We start from the raw sequence: 17,382 nt of genomic DNA on the forward strand, positions 1-17,382 counted from the left end.
CTCCTCGGAACCACCGATCTTTATCTTTGAATCTCTTATTCAAAGTGGCGGATCTTCCTCACTTATCTTGGAACCTCCTCCAAGTGGCGTGACTTTCTTCCTTTTCGAAAACCCCCAATTCGACGTCCTCCATTTTCCCCATTCATTCTAGGGTTCATACCCATTTTTGTTCTAGACGAATTTCACCCCAAAATCTGAGACAATCCTTCATCATATGGTAATCAGAGCTCGATTGATTTGAGTCATTCGGGATTTTCGTTCTTCCATTTGTGGCGCATTTTGGGTTCTGCCGTATTTGTTCTTGTTCATCCTTCGTGCTCTTTCGTTTATTTCTCTAAAGCAAAGTTGCTAAATCGCAATCATTATTTCTTCTAAGGCATGAGCTGAAGTGAAGAGCTGATGGTGTGGTCATCTGCGTATGAGTGGTTTGAAAAACCACTGTTCTTCATTTTGTGCTTACACCCATTCAACCATTTTTTGAAATTGGATTCTCTAGCTCGAAGCTTTCTGTTTACGCATACCGGTTTCTAGGTTGGGATTGTTTTGGGCTGCGGAGTTAGCAATGCATACCAAGTGCTTGTGAAATTGATTCAGGAAGATAAATTGTGAAATTGAAGTTGGTTGTGACAAGTGCGTCAGAGATTGGCTAAGTGAGAAAGAGGCCAAGCGGTGCAAAGGAAATTCATTATGATCTTCTCGGTGCAATAGCAAGAAATTAGAGTTTATACAATTGCCAACAACTTTCTGGTTTAAGCAAGGGTAGCAATCACACTAAATCTAAATTTATTCTACTCTTGGTGTAATCAAGTAGTGGTTGTTTTAGTGCCAAATGCATTGTGTGGAAGTTTTGGCATCATCAAGCAGTGTGCACAGCAGGGCTGGAACATTTAAATTGGTTAAGTAGTGCGCTATTGGTGCAATTTTCTAGTTTCTTGGTGCAAAAGTGGATGCTTGAGGTCTGTCTTAGTTATTTGGTGCAGTAGAGACATGCTTGACATCATCAAGTGCAAGTTGGTGCAGTGAAAATTTTGTAGCAGCTTACTAAATAGTGAATGATGCAGCAAAGTTTTCGGTGGCAACTGGAACTTTTGATGCGGTGGTGCAGTATTTTGAATTAAGTTGGTTGCTCTTCTTTGGTGCAACGTGGTGATTTAACCCATTCAGTGGCTACAAATTGATTCCATTATCTTTGAATTTGGTGCCAATATCTAGTGCAGATCGTTGTAGCCATTTTTGTTGAAATTATGGTGCAGAATTTGATTGAACAACAACAATTCAGTGTAGTTAGAATTAGGGCAACAAATTTTCTTTGTGTCCATCTGGTAGCCCTTTTTGAATTTCTAGAAGCATACAGATTGGGAATTAAAATTCTAGTGCAGTAAGTATTTGGAGTGTTGGATCTGTTTTAATTAGGTTTGTACAACAGGATATTGGCCCATGCGGTGGCAACTAAACCATTCAACACAATAGCCCCGCTTGGTTCATTTGGTGGTGGTAATTAGTGTAGTCGGTGGCAGTCTCATTTTGAATTAGAATAAGCAAACTCATTTGCGTGTGCTGTTTAAAGCGGTACAAAATTTGTCAAGGCTTGATTTGGTGCTTGATGCAGCTGCTACATGAATCATTGTTTGGCAGCAACCTGTTTATATCCCATTTGGTGCCAACCATTAAAAGAATCATGTGCGTGTTGTGAGTTAAGTGCAAAATATGTTTGAAACGGTGAAAGTAGAGGTATTGGTGTGCAACATGGTGGAGAATTGGCGTTGAATTGCTGCCACGTTCATCCACTCAATCCTAGTGAAACATTCAATTGTCAAGTGGAGCTAAAAGTTATTATTGTTTCATCAAGTGGTTGGGATTATAACCTAGGGTGGTGATTCTTTGACAACAATTTGGCACATTGCACTAGATGTACTGTTCTCAAATGGTGCCAATATAGTACCACGAAAGAATTTTCAATCTGATATTTGCTACTACAACTTGAAGTGTTATTGTTTTTACGGTGCACTCAACCTCTCTTTCCCTTCTGCTTTAGCGTTGCTTCCTTTGTTCACATGAACCAAATAGGAGCTTGAGGTGTTGTTAATGTTAGTGTTTTGAGTGGCTGTCCTAATTACTTTGGGGAGATCTTGTTGACTAAAACGTGCATAGATGGAGGACTGGACAACATAATTGTTGAGGGTTGTTTGGGAGTGGATTCTACTGATTTGGACAACAGTCTTGAGTGTGTTTTATTGCTCTCTCCCTTTGTTTTAGGCGTGAATTGAGCTGTTTTTGGGCTGTTTTGGATGTTGTTATGACGGATATACATGGTGCCTATTGTGCTTATTTCTGGGTCAATATTCTTGTGAGTATAAGTCTCTTTTCTTGAATTTCTAGCTTTGCTTGAGTCCATTGTCTATCACTTTTCTTTTTGAGTTTAATTTTCCTTGGATTCTTGTGTTGTGGGACAATGTACCTTGGGTTAAATTGTTGGAAGTATTGCTTGTGGGAGTTTGAATTATTCACCACAATTTAGCTTGAGCACTTTGTTTCACATTTTCACGAGTAATTCTAAATACATTGTTTAGATTACTCTTGTCTTTTAAAGTGCTTTTCTCGTTGTCAGGGCTTAGTTTGTCACATATTCACTCTCTTTGGTTTAACCCTTTTTTGCTTTTGGTGCTTTTTAGTTTGTCTTTAAATTTCCTTGGTTTTGTCTTGGAGTTTTCCTTTCCTTGGCCTCCTGAGTTGAGCTTAGATCTGTTACATCTTTCACTTTGATGTTGAATTCTTGATGGGTTGATTGGAGGTTCTTTGAAGAACTGAGTAGGAACTTGAGAACGAGTGAATACACTTAAAGAGTGAAACACAAGTGAAATTGAGTGTAAACACGTAAGGAGTGGTGAGACCCGTTTGATAATTTTATCCACATTACTTGTGCTAACTACTTATTGTGTTCTTTTGTTAGTTCTTGTTTCCTATCTTTAATTGCAGGAATTAGCAATTTTGAGCACTCCACAATGTTCCATACACGTTCGACCTTGTTAGAGGATATCAACTTCATTGTGTCCAGAATCATCAGGCTGAATAGCAAACTTGGGGAACTTAGAAGGGAGCACAAACATGATAGAAGATCATTGTCAAGCGACAAAACAAGTGCAATTAGGTGCACCAAGTGTGAAGGATATGGACACGAAAATTATCAATGTCCTAATTGGAACTCAAAGTACATGACTCTTCAGGAACTCCGGGATTACATTGTATACTTGAAAGAGGTGAAAATGAGTGTTAGGCAAAATCTCGAAGTCAGACGAGAGCAACAAACAAAAAGGAGCGTGAAAAGGCCAAAAGAACACTAAAGGAAATGTGGGAAAAGGCAAGACAAGAGAGAGAGTTAAAAGAGAAAAAAGAGCTAGAGATGAGAGAAAGAGAACAACAAAAGGAAGAGCTCAAAGAAAGAGTTAGAGCAAGAGAGCAAGAGTACAAATGAGACTCCAACGATTTGAGATGTTGGAAAAAGCAACATGAGTGGAAATTTTGAGAGGGAACAAAGGAAGAAAGTGCTAATAGAAATAAAAGAGAACGAGCTAAGAGAGAAAAAAAGAAAGAGTGACAAGAAAAGGAGGAAGAAGAACAAAGAGAGAAACACGAGAAAGAGTCTCTCCTCATACCCCTGACATGCATGGTTGAGATGAATTCTTTAAAGGGGGATGATAATGCGTTAAATTGTTGTTCCCATTCACATCATGATTTTTCATTTTCATTGGGAACACTTACTAACCCCTCCCCTTTTGTCTTAATGCATAGAGAAGAATTATACATTAAGGAGCAATGGCATAAGTAGTGGGTTGAAGAAAAGATGATAGAAAAGGCAGCAACAACATAGGCAAAACATGAACCTGACTTTAATCATCTACTTGTGTGTCCTATCATGAAAATCCTAAGGGATTTCAGGGGCACTCTTTTTTTGTTCTAATTATTAGGGGTTATTTTACATTTTGTTTCACTGTGGATAGTATAGTTTGTTGAAACTCTTTGATGTGTTCTGCAGGTTTATCTTTGATTCTGGAGGACAATCTCCAAGCACCTTGATAATAAGAGATTAGCCTCTTCCAAGATTTCAATCTCATTATTTTTTACAACATTTTATTTCTGTCTTTAGACTATTTTGGTTTTGTGTGCTTTCAACACTTATGTTTGTGTGTTTGGTTATAGGTAACAAAGTGTTAAAATTCGAGGTCGAATTTTCTCCAACCCAGAGGCAATGATGGAGGCATGATTCAGGATTGTCATAGGGATTTCAAAGCAATTGATGGAATCATGTCCAAGACCTTCAAAGAGATCTCGGATTAGCTTCAGATCGTAGAATATGAACTCTTTTATATTTTTTTGTAATGTTTTTGTTTGGGCTTCATCGGACCTTTAGTTGTGTTGGGCCTTTTGGTGTTTCGGCCTATAGTATATAAGCCCTTGTGATAAACATTTGTATTCAGATTTGAGTTATATGAAAATTTGAGTTTTCTCTCAAGTCTCGAGGTTCTCCTCAAAACCACCGATCCTTATCTTTGAATCTCTGATTCATAGTGGCAGATCTTCCTCATTTTCTTGGAACCTCCTCCAAGTGGCGTGAATTCCTCCCGTTCCAAAAACCCCCAAATTGACGTCCTCCATTTTCCCTCATTCGTTTTAGGGTTCATACCCATTTTCGTTCTAGTCGAATTTCACCCCAAAATCCAAGACGATCCTTCATCATATGTTGTAAGAGGTGGAGAAGACAATCTCAATTTTTTGCTTTGGTAGAGAGAGTCGTCTGGTACTAGTGCCATTTCAGGTTAGTTATTTGCATTATTTTTTAGATTGGGTGAAATTTTTTTATGTGTGTTGTTGATGTAATGAAATGTGAAGTGCTACGAGAAGAAAGCATGGTGGTGAAGAATGGAGGATCAACCGTGGAAGTGGTCCTTAATGAGGTATGAAACTAAGAAGAAAATTGAGTAGGAAGATAATAGTGAATTATTGGATCCGATCCAATGAGGTGTTAAACTAATTCACTTAGCTTTTTGGAGAGGATCCAATCAATGGACGTTGGAATCGATTCACCAAAAACTTTATGGAAAGGGATCTGATCCATACACGTTGGAACATATCCATTGAGAGCTTTGTGGAAAGGGATCAAATCCATGCATATTGGAACCGATCTAATAACCATTCAGGAGAAGAGATCTGATCCCATTTGACGTTGGAATGGATATGGCCATCGAAATGTAGAGGGATCCAATCTAGTTCCTTGCAAATCTGATCCTAGTACATTGAATGTGGTCTTTATACCTTAGAACTGATTCACTTGCACGTATTTGAAAGTGCTTGTGTTATTTCCTTTGCAGGAGGTGGTTGATGATGCCATTGTCGGCAGCTTGAGGAGGTGGTCTTGCATGGGTTGACGGGTTGAGGACATCCTTGACATGTGGTTACTGACTTCACTTTCACGATTTAAATTGTAGGTGGTGTAGTTGAGTTTGTGTGGTGGTGTTGAGCTCGTACTATGTTGTAAGACTCGAACAAAATAATTATTTATTCAAAGGTGGTTTTGGGATGTAAGGTATCATTCAAATGAATAAATAAATAATTTTACTGAAGTGAAGTGTAGCATAGTTGGTTAGATCCTTGTTATGGGGTTGGTGGCCAAGGGTTCAATTCTTGATGTGTATGTTTGGAGTGTTTATATGGGGAAGAGCAAAGGTTGTGTGCTGAATTTTTTTATGTTTATAACAGAAAAACATTGAATGGTAAGGGGAGTTATCTATATTTTTTTTTCCTTGTATATGTTGAATTACTATTCGTATTATCATGTTTAGATTAGCATAAAACATATGGATTGGTGAGTCTTGATAATTAGTATGAGCATAGTCAATGGTTGTTTTTCCTTTATTGGTCTATGATTTGGTTTTATTGTGTCAAATATGCGATGTGATGTTTCACGACAATTATAGTTCTATTTTTATTTCCATTTATATACATAGATTGAATTTTGGGTTGGTTATTATCATAGTGGATATTATATAATATACATCATTATCTAGTTGATATGTATATTTATTTGTACATTATTTGATCACTTTTTATTTTACTTTTAAGATAAGTAATTGGTAAGGTTATCAAAAACTATGTCTAAGGTTTCGAAAATTTAAAGAATGTGTAAAAGTATATAAAATTTGGTTTGGGTTAAATATAGGTCTTGTCTCTCTTTATCTTTTTAGGAAAAAACGTGGATTATGTTTATGAACAAGTTTTTTATGGGTTGTTGACATGGGTGGATGCTCAAATATTTTATTTTCTTATAGGTTGTCATAGAAGGCATGGCTGAGATGATTTTGTTTTGTGCGTTTAGTCTAAAATAGCTAATATTGCATGATATGCATATTTTATAAAGAGGTACTTTTTTATTATATGTTATATTAGTCATATTGTAAGAAATGACTTTCAAATGGTCCAATGTTATTTTATTTTTAGGCGAGGTAAGTATATATATATATATATATATATATATATGTATATGTATGTATATGTATATGTATATATATACATATGTATACGTATATATATACATATACATATACATACATATACATATATATATATATATATATTTATATATATATATAGATACATATGTATATACATATGTATATATATATATGTATATATATATATATATATATATATATATATATATATATATATATATATATATATATATATATATATATATATATATATGGGTTCTGTGTTTTAGAGTTGAAGTAAGTGGTGTGTACCTATGCATGAAGATATTAGTATAAGGGTTCCATGATGTATACATATTTTTGGGTTTATAGGAATGACATGAGATGGTTGGTAAGCTTTGTGTATATTTTGGATGTTGGGTATGTATGAAATAGGTGTCTTGTTCATGAAAAAAAATGTTATTTTTCATATTTTTGCGCAATAAGGGATGTTAGGCGCTGGCTTCCTTTCGCCAGGCCCTAAGCCTAGCGTTTTAAGGGCGTCGGGAGCTGGATTCCTACTGTCAGACGTCGGGTCTTGGGTTTCTGGGCACTAGGCACCAGGTTCTAGGCATTGGGTGCCACCGATTTTTCTAGTCATTGTATTTTTCTTAAAACTGATTTTTCCCTATTTGTTAACCGTTGAATTGAGCTAAAATTTTGACAGCTAGTCTATAACATGTTGTTCTTCTCTTTGAATGGTATGATCTTAGTTTAGAGGTCTGTAGTTGGAGATATATGTTACACATGATTGCTTGTTTTTTATGGTTGTATGGTATTGATACTTTGGTTGTGATAAATTGTGATAGGTTTTGTTTGTAGTATACTGTATGTTTAGGCATGATGACTAATGTATGTTAATATAATGATGATGATTGTATGGTGTCAATTTGTTGCAATACATGGGATGAGGAGGCCTTGATGTGCTTGTGTGTTTATTGATCACGGATGTAGATAATCATGTGATGGTTGATTGGTGTGTGATGATGATGAGATGGTGTATACTTGGATATGAATGTAATGAAAGATATCTCTGTGTAAATTTTAATGGAGGTGCACTTCGTTGGGGCTCTTAATAAGAGTAATGCAAAGTTGTGCACTTTGTTGGGGCTCTTGATATGACTAATCAGAAGTGTGCACTTTGTAGGGGTTATGAGAGCATGTCATGCCATTGGTATTACTTGGTGGTAATATGTACGGACATGTGATGGATTGTTAACTTGGTTAAGTTTATGCATATGTTGTGATATTGTAAGGTGAGTGATATGCAGATATTATGTTGTGGAATGATGTTTTATCAAGTTAGCCCATCCTTGCTTTTGTGTGTCGTTTGTGTTTGTGCGATGATCGTATAACGTGTATGTTATACGAGAGCAAATGTTGATGCAAATGCAGTTAGAGAAGCATAGTTGTGAGCCTGATTATCAAACTCGTGAGTTAACTCGGACGAGTTTGCGATCCTAGACATGGCTTCCGAGTTAACTCAGAAGAAAACTTGTTTTTGATGTAAAATCAGTTTAATCGGAAGCAGGCTCGTTTGAATCGCGCAAAATCGCGAGTTTGGAACGTGTGTGCGAGTTTGAATGGGTGAAAAAATGAAACGAAAACGACATCGCTTGGAGGTGATCTGACATGATTTTGAAACGTGATTTAGGGTTTTTGGTTTTCGATTTCTTCAGTTTCGTTTGCCCTCTAGTTGTTGTCTGTTAAGCTCTCCTCATCGCGTCTGGAGATCTTGGCCACTGTAGTCGACGTCGCGTGTGGAGGTTGCCACTGCGCTCACGTTCGCGTCACGTCATTGTTCGCATCTGTCACAGTTTGCGTTCGCGTCGCATCACTGGTCGCATCACCTCGCCGTCGTCTTGCCTCATCGTCGCATCCCTGTCTATGATAGTTGTCGTCATCATTGGCCACCATCTCGCTGTCAACCGTGGTCGTATCTCCCCTTTGTAGTGCTTCGGTCTCCGTTGTGTGATCTATCCCTCGTAACTCATCTTTACCAAGCTTGTTACTTAATAAATAGTATTATTTCTTATTTTTTTCTTAAATAATTGCAGTTTTAATTAAGCCCTTTATAGGTTTAGTTCAACTGTGTTTTTTTTTATATGTTAATTTTGTAGTGAAAATTTAGACCATTATGATTGGAAATGCTTCAAATTCAGTGGATACTAATCCAATTGCATCCTCATCTATCAAGAGTAGAAGTAAAAATGCTCCGGGGAACCGGTCTGATATTGGATGGAAACACGGGTTAGATATTAATGGCAATGGTAGAAAAGTTAAATGTAACTATTGCTCAAAGATTGTGAGTGGAGGGATATTTAGATTCAAACATCATCTTGTTGGAACTAGGGAGGATTTTGAACCTTGTGCCTCTATTTCGGAAGAAATAAAAAATTTGATGATAAAGATAGTTGCAGAAGTTACGCATGCAACATTAAAGAGAAGAAAGTTGAATATCATTGATGAAGAAGATGAAGAAAGTGGAAGTGTTGAAGGAGGACATAGGTTGTTTGGCTTTAATGGAAAACAAATAGTTGCCAATGCTAGTAAAGGGGGAGTCCAAGCAACTATAAATCAAATGATGAAAAAAGGATTAAAAAAAAAAGGTTGATGCTTAAGTGGCTGAAGTCTTTTACACTAATGTCATTCCTTTCAATATGATTAGAAATCCAGCATTTGCAAAATGTGTGAAATGATTGATAAATGTGGAGTTTGCTACAAACCACCATCTTATCATGATATTAAAGAGAAGCTCTTGAAGAATACAAGGAGGAGTGGAAGAGAACTGGTTGTACCATTATGTCTGATGGTTGGAGGGACAAAAAAAAGACGTTCTATTTGCAACTTCTTGGTGAATAGTCCTAAAGGGATGGTTTTTCTTTATTCACTTGACACCTCAGACATTTCAAAAACAACTGATAAATTATTTAAGATGTTAGATGATGTTGTTGAGTATGTTGGAGAAGAAAATATAGTTCAAGTTGTTACTGATAATTTTGTAAATTTCAAGGCAGTTGGAGATTTGTTGATGCAAAAAAGAGAACGACTATATTGGACTCCATGTGCTGCACACTGTATTGATTTGATCTTTGAAGATTTTGAAAAGAATTTGAAGGTCCATGAATTAACAATCAAGAAGGAAAGAAAGATTACCATTTACATTTATGGAAAAACAATGTTGATTTTGTTTTTGAAAAAGTTCACTAAAGGTAGAGACTTGATAAGACTAGATGTGACTAGATTTGCCACGACATATTTAACTCTTGGTTGTCTTCATGAATTGAAGGCATCATTATTGACCATGTTTAACTCCAAGGAGTGGAAGACAAGCAAATTTGGAACATCACAAGAGGGGAAAAGAATAGAACGCATGGTATTAGACAACCGATTTTGGAAGAATGTCTCCACGTGCTTAAAGGCTACTACCCCTCTCATGGTTGTCTTAAGATTGGTGGACACAGATGTAAAACCCGCAATGGGTTTCATTTATGAAGAGATAGATTATGCAAAAGAAAAGATTAGGTCCAATTTTAACAATATTAAGAAGAGGTATACTTCCAAACTTTAACTCATTAAAAGTTTAATTCCTTATATCTGAAATTTGTTTGGTATTGAATGTAGTTATGAAAAGGTTTGGAGAATAATTGATGCTTGATGGGATAGTCAACTTCATAGGCCTTTGCATGTAGCTACCTATTTTCTCATCCCCAACTTCCACTATGAACCTAACTTTAGATGTGATGATGGTGGAGAGGTTAAAGAAGGATTGTATGAGTGCATGAGAAGATTGGTGCCATATATTGCAAAAAAAAAAAAGAAAAATTAATTTGCAAATTGTTGAATTTCATTTTGCTAGAGGTCTTTTTGAAATGGAAGATGCAAAGGAATGCAGAAAAGCATTAAATCTTGGTGAGTGGTGGGAGATGTTTGGGGATGCAACTCCAGAGTTGAAGAGATTTGCTATTTGAATTCTAAGCTTGACTTGTAGTTCTTCGGGTTGTTAGCGTAATTGAAGCTCATTTGAGAAGGTAATTTAAATTATTTCTAATTTATAATTTTCTTTATTAGGTTTATATCTACTAAAATTTAATATTTCATTTTAGGTTCATACAAAGAGAAGGAACTATTTACATTAGAAAAAGATGAATGATTTAGTTTATGTGATGTATAACTTGAAGTTGAAAAGTAGACAAATTCAAAAAATTGTTGCTCTACCATTTGATGACATTGAATCAGATGATGAATGGATAACTGAAAAGGAAGATGATGTTGAGATTGAGCAAGCTGAAGGTGAAATTGATATTCAAAATGTTCCCTTATATGGACCAACAATAGATCTAGCTCTAAATGCTCTTTATCTTGATAACATAAATTTTGATGCCGATGAGGATGAACATGTTTCATCAGGGGAGGATTTGGATGAAAATGATGATGATGATGGAGATGATGATATCATTACAGGATTACACATAGACATTTGATATTTGAATTTATGTTTTACAGTATTTATATGAACTTATTTATTTCAATTACTTTTAAGCTATATAATTTTATGGACTTGTTTGAATTAGGATATTATTTATATAAATTATTTTTTTCCATGTGAAGTAAACTCTTACGAGTTTACGATTCGAGTTTACTGGGCTCTCACGAGCTTATGTAAACTCTCGAGTTTGACAACCTTGGTTGTGAGGGGCTCGTTAGGAAGGCTTTTGGGAGTATTTGGAAATCAAATGGTTGTGTCTTTTGAATAAGATGTAATAATGGACTTTAGTAAAATTTTATTTCAAATTGGAAGGATTTGTAATAAGTTTCCTTTGATGACTTATATTAGTTTGGTTGATTTTAAAACGTTTCTTTTTTGTTGGAGAAATAAAGTTTTTAAAATTTTCACTTCTAAGTGATGGTATCAGAGTTATATTTTTGGAAGTATTGGCGATTTATAAATTACACGTATCTCAAAAGGGGTGTTATAGTGGTTGTTATAGGTGATGCTCAGTTGTCGTTTATAAGTAGCACATTTGCAGTTTTTGATTTGTGTTTGTTGGTGTAGGTGTTTCAACTTTGTTGTTTGGGTTGTCCTGTGGTGGTGCTCAGTTTGTAGTTCACTGATTTCAGTTTCTGTGTTGGTGTAGGTGGTGGAGCTATCTTTATTCTCAAGTCGAGGACCTGGTGGAGGTTAGTTGGTGGTTCGTGGAGGAGGCCTTTTTTATCATTTGCATTTTCTAGTATGCCTTGGTTAGTGTAGGTCTTTGAGTTATGATCAAGTGGATTTCATGGACATTGTTAAAAGTCCTCAAGAGTCATCAAAAGGTCTGTAGATTTTCAAAATTATCATATTTGTATTGTGCATTATTTTTTTGGATTGTTTCCATGTATTATTTACTTCTATGTATTGTGGCAATCACCTTTCATACATATACATGGAATTGTTTGTATTATGTGCATTATTCATAATTAGTGCTATAAACAATTTGAGAAAAACTCTCTTTAAATGTTTATGTTATTATTTTGTGCAATATTTTTTATTATTTTAGAAATTTGAATTCATTTTGTAGTCTTTTAAAACATTAAAATTTTAATGGTTGATTTTTATGAGTATGTGATAGGGTTTATATTTGTTTAAGGTAATATAGAAGGACGAAGAATTAAAACTGTCATATTTGGATGGTGATGATATAATTAATGATGTTGTGGGTGTGGACTTTAATATAGTTACATATTTACACCATCAATTACAAATGCGCACAACATTAGTCATAGTGACAATGTTATGCATTGTTGCACATGCGTTGAATATATTGAATACGTATTCAAATCATAACAATATTATTATGGAATGTGTGCCAGACAAAGACTATCGTAGAGAGTAATTGATGTCTTACTTGGTGCATACTAATCAATGTTGTGATATTATTCATACGGGACTAGAGCCATTTATTAACCTATGTAAGCAGCTAAAGGCAACTAGACTAGTGAAGGAAATCAATGATATATGGTCAATGGTGGAAGAACAAGTTGCAAAATTTCTACACATAATTGAGCATAATGTAAAGAACCGAAGTGTGCATTTTTCTTCCATCATTATGGGTCAACTGTTAGCAAACATTTCCATAATGTTTTGGATGCAATTTTGACCTTAGAGTCTGAATTTTTAATTCAGCCCTTACGATGTAAGGTTCATCCAAATTTGGCCAAAAATAGTCGAGTTTTCCCATACTTTAAGGTAAAAGTAAAATGACTTGTTTATAAAATTTCTCACAAAAACATGTACAAATTCATCCTTCATTGATAGTTGTCATTTATATCAAATAGGATTATCTAGGGGCCATAGATGGAACTCATGTATGAGTAAGGGTCTACAGATCTTATGCTCCTAGGTTCTGAGGGAGAAAGGATTGGCCAACTCAAAATTTGTTTGTTGTTTGTGATTTCGATATGAAATTCACATATGTTTTAGTTGGTTTGGAAGGGACAACATCCGATTCAAAATTTTGAAATATGCTATAGTACAAGATGATCCCTTGCTCATACCTGAAGGTTATTGACTTACTTTTTATTTATTTTTACTGATAAGTCATATATGAACAATGATGTAGGAAAGTACTATTAGGGGGATGTTGGATTTATGCTGAAAAGAGCAATATTAACTCTATATTAAGGTGTAAGATAATACCTTAATGATTTCACATGAAGAGGTCCACAAAATCCATACGATCTGTTTAGCCATTTTCATTCATCACTAAGAATGTGATTGAAAGAACATTCAATGTTTCAGAAAAAGATTCCTCATTATAGCAAGTGGAAGTGAACCTCATTATGGTTTAGAGACAATGACAGACATTGTTGCATCCTACATAACTTCCTACTCAACTTGGACAATGATGAATCGCTAATTGATGAGGTTGATAGGGAGTTGATCGAAGAGCAGGTGGAAACTAATGCTGCTCAATTTTGTGAAGATGATTACAAGATTGGTTGTAATTTTAGGGATGATTTAACAAAACAAATGTGGCTAGATTATGAGAACTCTTAAATTGATGTACTTAATTGACTTGTTTGACTATGCTATCTTTAATGAAAAAGTTTGTCATTTATATCAAATGCTTTAATGTTATGCCCTCGATTTTTTGGGATTAGGTGAAATCATGAACAAGGGAAAGAGTGTTGCCACAGATTCCTCTATCGGGCCCCGAGAATTTATGAAATGGACAGAGGAGATGGATGAAAGACTTTTAAATGTGATGATCGAAGGAGCTCGAATGGGGAACAAGGTGGGGGAAATTTGAACAACTCAAGCATATACTAATATCGTTACTAATTTTCACCAATTGGGGTTTGTTGGAGTAAGAAAAATAACATAAAAAATAGGCAAAAGGTTTTGAAGGAAAAATGGCACAAACTTCATGAGTTGTTCAATTCACTTAGTGGATTTGGATGGAGTTCATTATCCAAACGATTCGAGGCTGAGATGAAGTTTGGGAAGACCTAAAAAGGGTAAATAAGCACGAACCATGTCTTTACTACCAATGTGAATGCCAAATTATTTGTTGACATATACGTTCACTTACATTTCAAGCTAAGCCAGTTGTGGCTAAATGGAAGGTTATTAACATTAGACACTATGATTTGATGGAGGAGTTATGGGCGGCTGATAAAGCTACTGGTGGTGGAGTGAGAACAGCACGCCAAGCACGTCGTCAACCTAGCAAGCACGCTTGGAGGTTGATCTCAATGATCAAATTGAGTACATACTTGATGCCCCTACCATTGAAGGGACTTATTACCAACCTCCACAATCATCACCACATATGGATGAGTACAGTCCTAGCCCAACTCAATTAGTTAACATCATGTGGCTCAAAAAGAAAAACCCCTATGGTGGATGTGATGAACTTAGTTTGATAAGCTTAGTAAAAAGCTAGACAGCTTCATGGATGTAATGGGATAGAGGAACTCTCAGTTCAAGAAAATATCATCCATAGTGGAGCAACAAGTGGTTGCTATTGTGGAGCGCAATGATATCCTCAATAAGCAAGTGGGGATGATGCGTCGCAAGGCAACATTCCAATACACCGAAAGTGATATATGGGAAATGCTTATCGGCATGAATATATAGGAAGATAATCTTACGGACTAGTGTTATGATTTCCTATGCACAAACCCCATGGCCACCAAAAGGTTAATGAGCATGCTTGTCAATCATCGCTAGAATAAGGTATTTAACATGATGATGGGGAGTGGTTAACCTCCATGTGAAATTAGGAATTCTATATTGGTTTAGACTATGTTATCATGTTGTATGTTATCTTGTACTACTTCATTTTGGATTATGTCATGATATACTATTTCAAGTTGGACTAAAATTATCATGTACTATGTTATGATGTTCTACTTCCTGTTGGACTATGTTATCACATGCTATTTATGGTTGCCTTTTAAATATATATATATATATATATATATATATATATATATATATATAGTGTCTTTCTAGTTATTATATACTTTCTTATTTATAACTATGTTGTTGTTGATTATTTCTCCATGATGTTATTATTTAATGGCGTCATCATCATCATGTTGAAGACATAAAAGTAGAAAAGAGAAATAGTTGGCCACAGACATGGACCCTCCACCACTGAAAAAGCCATCACTGGAAGATGTTTTAGATCAATGACATTTCTTTAGTAATTATCATCAGATGAAGCATTATGCACATGAATTTTATATAAGAAGAATTGTGGAGCTAAAAATAATGAATTATGATTCTTTCACTACATCCGATATTTATTTCAATCATCACCTAGTATTTCAAAGACTGGTTAGCTTTGTCTGTTTGGATAATCCTTTTTATCCAGATTTGATAAAAGTGTTATATTCAAACTTAAACATATTTCCCAATGGATATCTACTAAGTGAAATAGGTTAACAGGAAAAAATCAAACTAAAACTTGATGATTGCTACAATATTGCCCATCTCAAGTATGAAGGTCGAAAATTGTGGTTTACGGATTTACCAGAAGTCCTCTCCCTTCGACCGTGACATGGCATTAACTTGTATGTTGAGACCGAAGATGTAGGGTCAACATGTCATAACTGTGAGTTCTTTGAAGAGGTTGAATATTGTTAATGTTAACTGTGTATGGCTACATGATCGTGCAATTAATGATGACGAAGGGCAACCAGAAGCACAAAATCCTTTACATGACAACCGTGTTATAGGAATGGACCATTCTGGTCGTAATTTGGAAGAATCGCCCTTCCACTCAAATTCTGAAATGTTAAGTCAAATGTGGGATGTGGTGCAAGACTTGCAAAATAGAATGCAAGGAATGGAAGATATGCAAGGACTGTAAGTAATGTAAGGAGGAATTAACTAAGAAGGGGGTTGAACTGGCATTTTTGAAAACTTTAGTCCCTTTTTAATTTGTAATAGTACCTTCGATTGAATTAGAATAACCAAAAAGTCAGTGTGTGTATATATATATATATACATATATGTATATATATATACATATATATATATATATATATACATATATATATATATATATATATATATATATATATATATATATTTATATTGTTTCTATGGAAACAATAACAAGATGTTAGGGAACACAAATCGTATCTTACCTCAATCCTTGACTTCTCGGATTGATTATTCCTTGGCTTGGATGTGCCTTCTCCTAATGTTGGCGGTTATATATATATATATATATATATATATATATATATATATATATATATATATATATATATATATATATATATATATATATATATATAATATATATATATATATATATATATATATATATATATATATATATATATATACATATATATTGTTTCTATGGAAACAATAACAAGATGTTAGGGAACACAAATCGTATCTTACCTCAATCCTTGACTTCTCGGATTGATTATTCCTTGGCTTGGATGTGCCTTCTCCTAATGTTGGTGGTTTGGACCCTTAAGGGGTTACCTACGAAAAGGACTTTGACTATCAAGTCAGCAAAAGCTCTCAAAAGTCAAATCTCATATTAGTAAATTAATGAAAGCGTACCTCTTAATTGTTGGGGCCCACATGCATTTATAGAGTCATTAATTGTGTTTTTCCCTTCTCATGGGATGGTTCCCCTTTGTTACATTGGGCCCACATTTAGGTTCTAAGTGGGCTTGGGCCAAGCCCAAGTCCTATGCTAGTGAGTCGATACTAGAGGCTTCGCTGTAATTCTCTAAGTTTGGGGTTAGTTGTTCTTCCTTATGCGCTATTTTTTGGAGTAGGCAGCCCGAGCTGCTATGTGTGTTGTCTCGTTTAGTCAATCGTCTTTTTATATTTGAGCTGAATGTAGACGGTTTAGGTCGGATAGTTACCCAAGGTCGCCTAGGTATAGTACAAAATATATATATATATATATATATATATATATATATATATATATATATATATATATATATATATATATATATAGATAGATAGATAAATAAATATGTAAGGACGATAAGTAATGCAATAAGTAATTAACTAAGATGGGTGGTTGAATTGTCATCATTTTGTCAAATCACCAAATTTTTCACATTTTGAAAATAGTTTTCCTCGTTCTTGTGCAACAAGCTCACACACTTGTCCACTAAAGGTATTAGCTAGTGAGTATTTCGTCCAACAATTACATGGTTCACTCAACGTCCAGTTTCCTTTTGAACTCTTTGGATTTTCATTCAACAAGGAAACTAATATGCCTAACAATAAGTCTTGGAACAAAAGCCGCACAAAATTTGTCCATCAAATGCACATCTTAGGATTTTAACAAAACATTTTTCGCTCAATTACATTACCACTCACCCA

The 17,382-nt window shown here is 34.9% G+C and overlaps 1 protein-coding gene across 1 annotated transcript; it reads left to right on the plus strand.

The window, feature by feature from the left end:
- Positions 1–8,661: 8,661 nt before the first annotated feature.
- LOC114170155 lies at positions 8,662–11,008 on the plus strand. The gene is made up of 4 exons (XM_028055637.1): positions 8,662–9,090; positions 9,193–10,076; positions 10,149–10,158; positions 10,706–11,008. The coding sequence occupies exons 1-4, from the start codon at positions 8,662–8,664 to the stop codon at positions 11,006–11,008; spliced, it is 1,626 nt and encodes a 541-aa protein (XP_027911438.1).
- The last annotated feature ends 6,374 nt before the right edge of the window (positions 11,009–17,382 follow it).

This window comes from Vigna unguiculata, chromosome 11 (assembly GCF_004118075.2).
Source record: "Vigna unguiculata cultivar IT97K-499-35 chromosome 11, ASM411807v1, whole genome shotgun sequence".
NCBI classification, from domain to species: Eukaryota; Viridiplantae; Streptophyta; class Magnoliopsida; order Fabales; family Fabaceae; genus Vigna; species Vigna unguiculata.

Coding starts and splice junctions, on each gene's coding strand:
- LOC114170155 (XM_028055637.1), top strand. CDS start 8,662: ATGATTGGAAATGCTTCAAATTCAGTGGATACTAATCCAATTGCATCC. Junction 9,091..9,192: donor CTAGTAAAGGGGGAGTCCAA/GCAACTATAAAT, acceptor CAATATGATTAG/AAATCCAGCATTTGCAAAAT.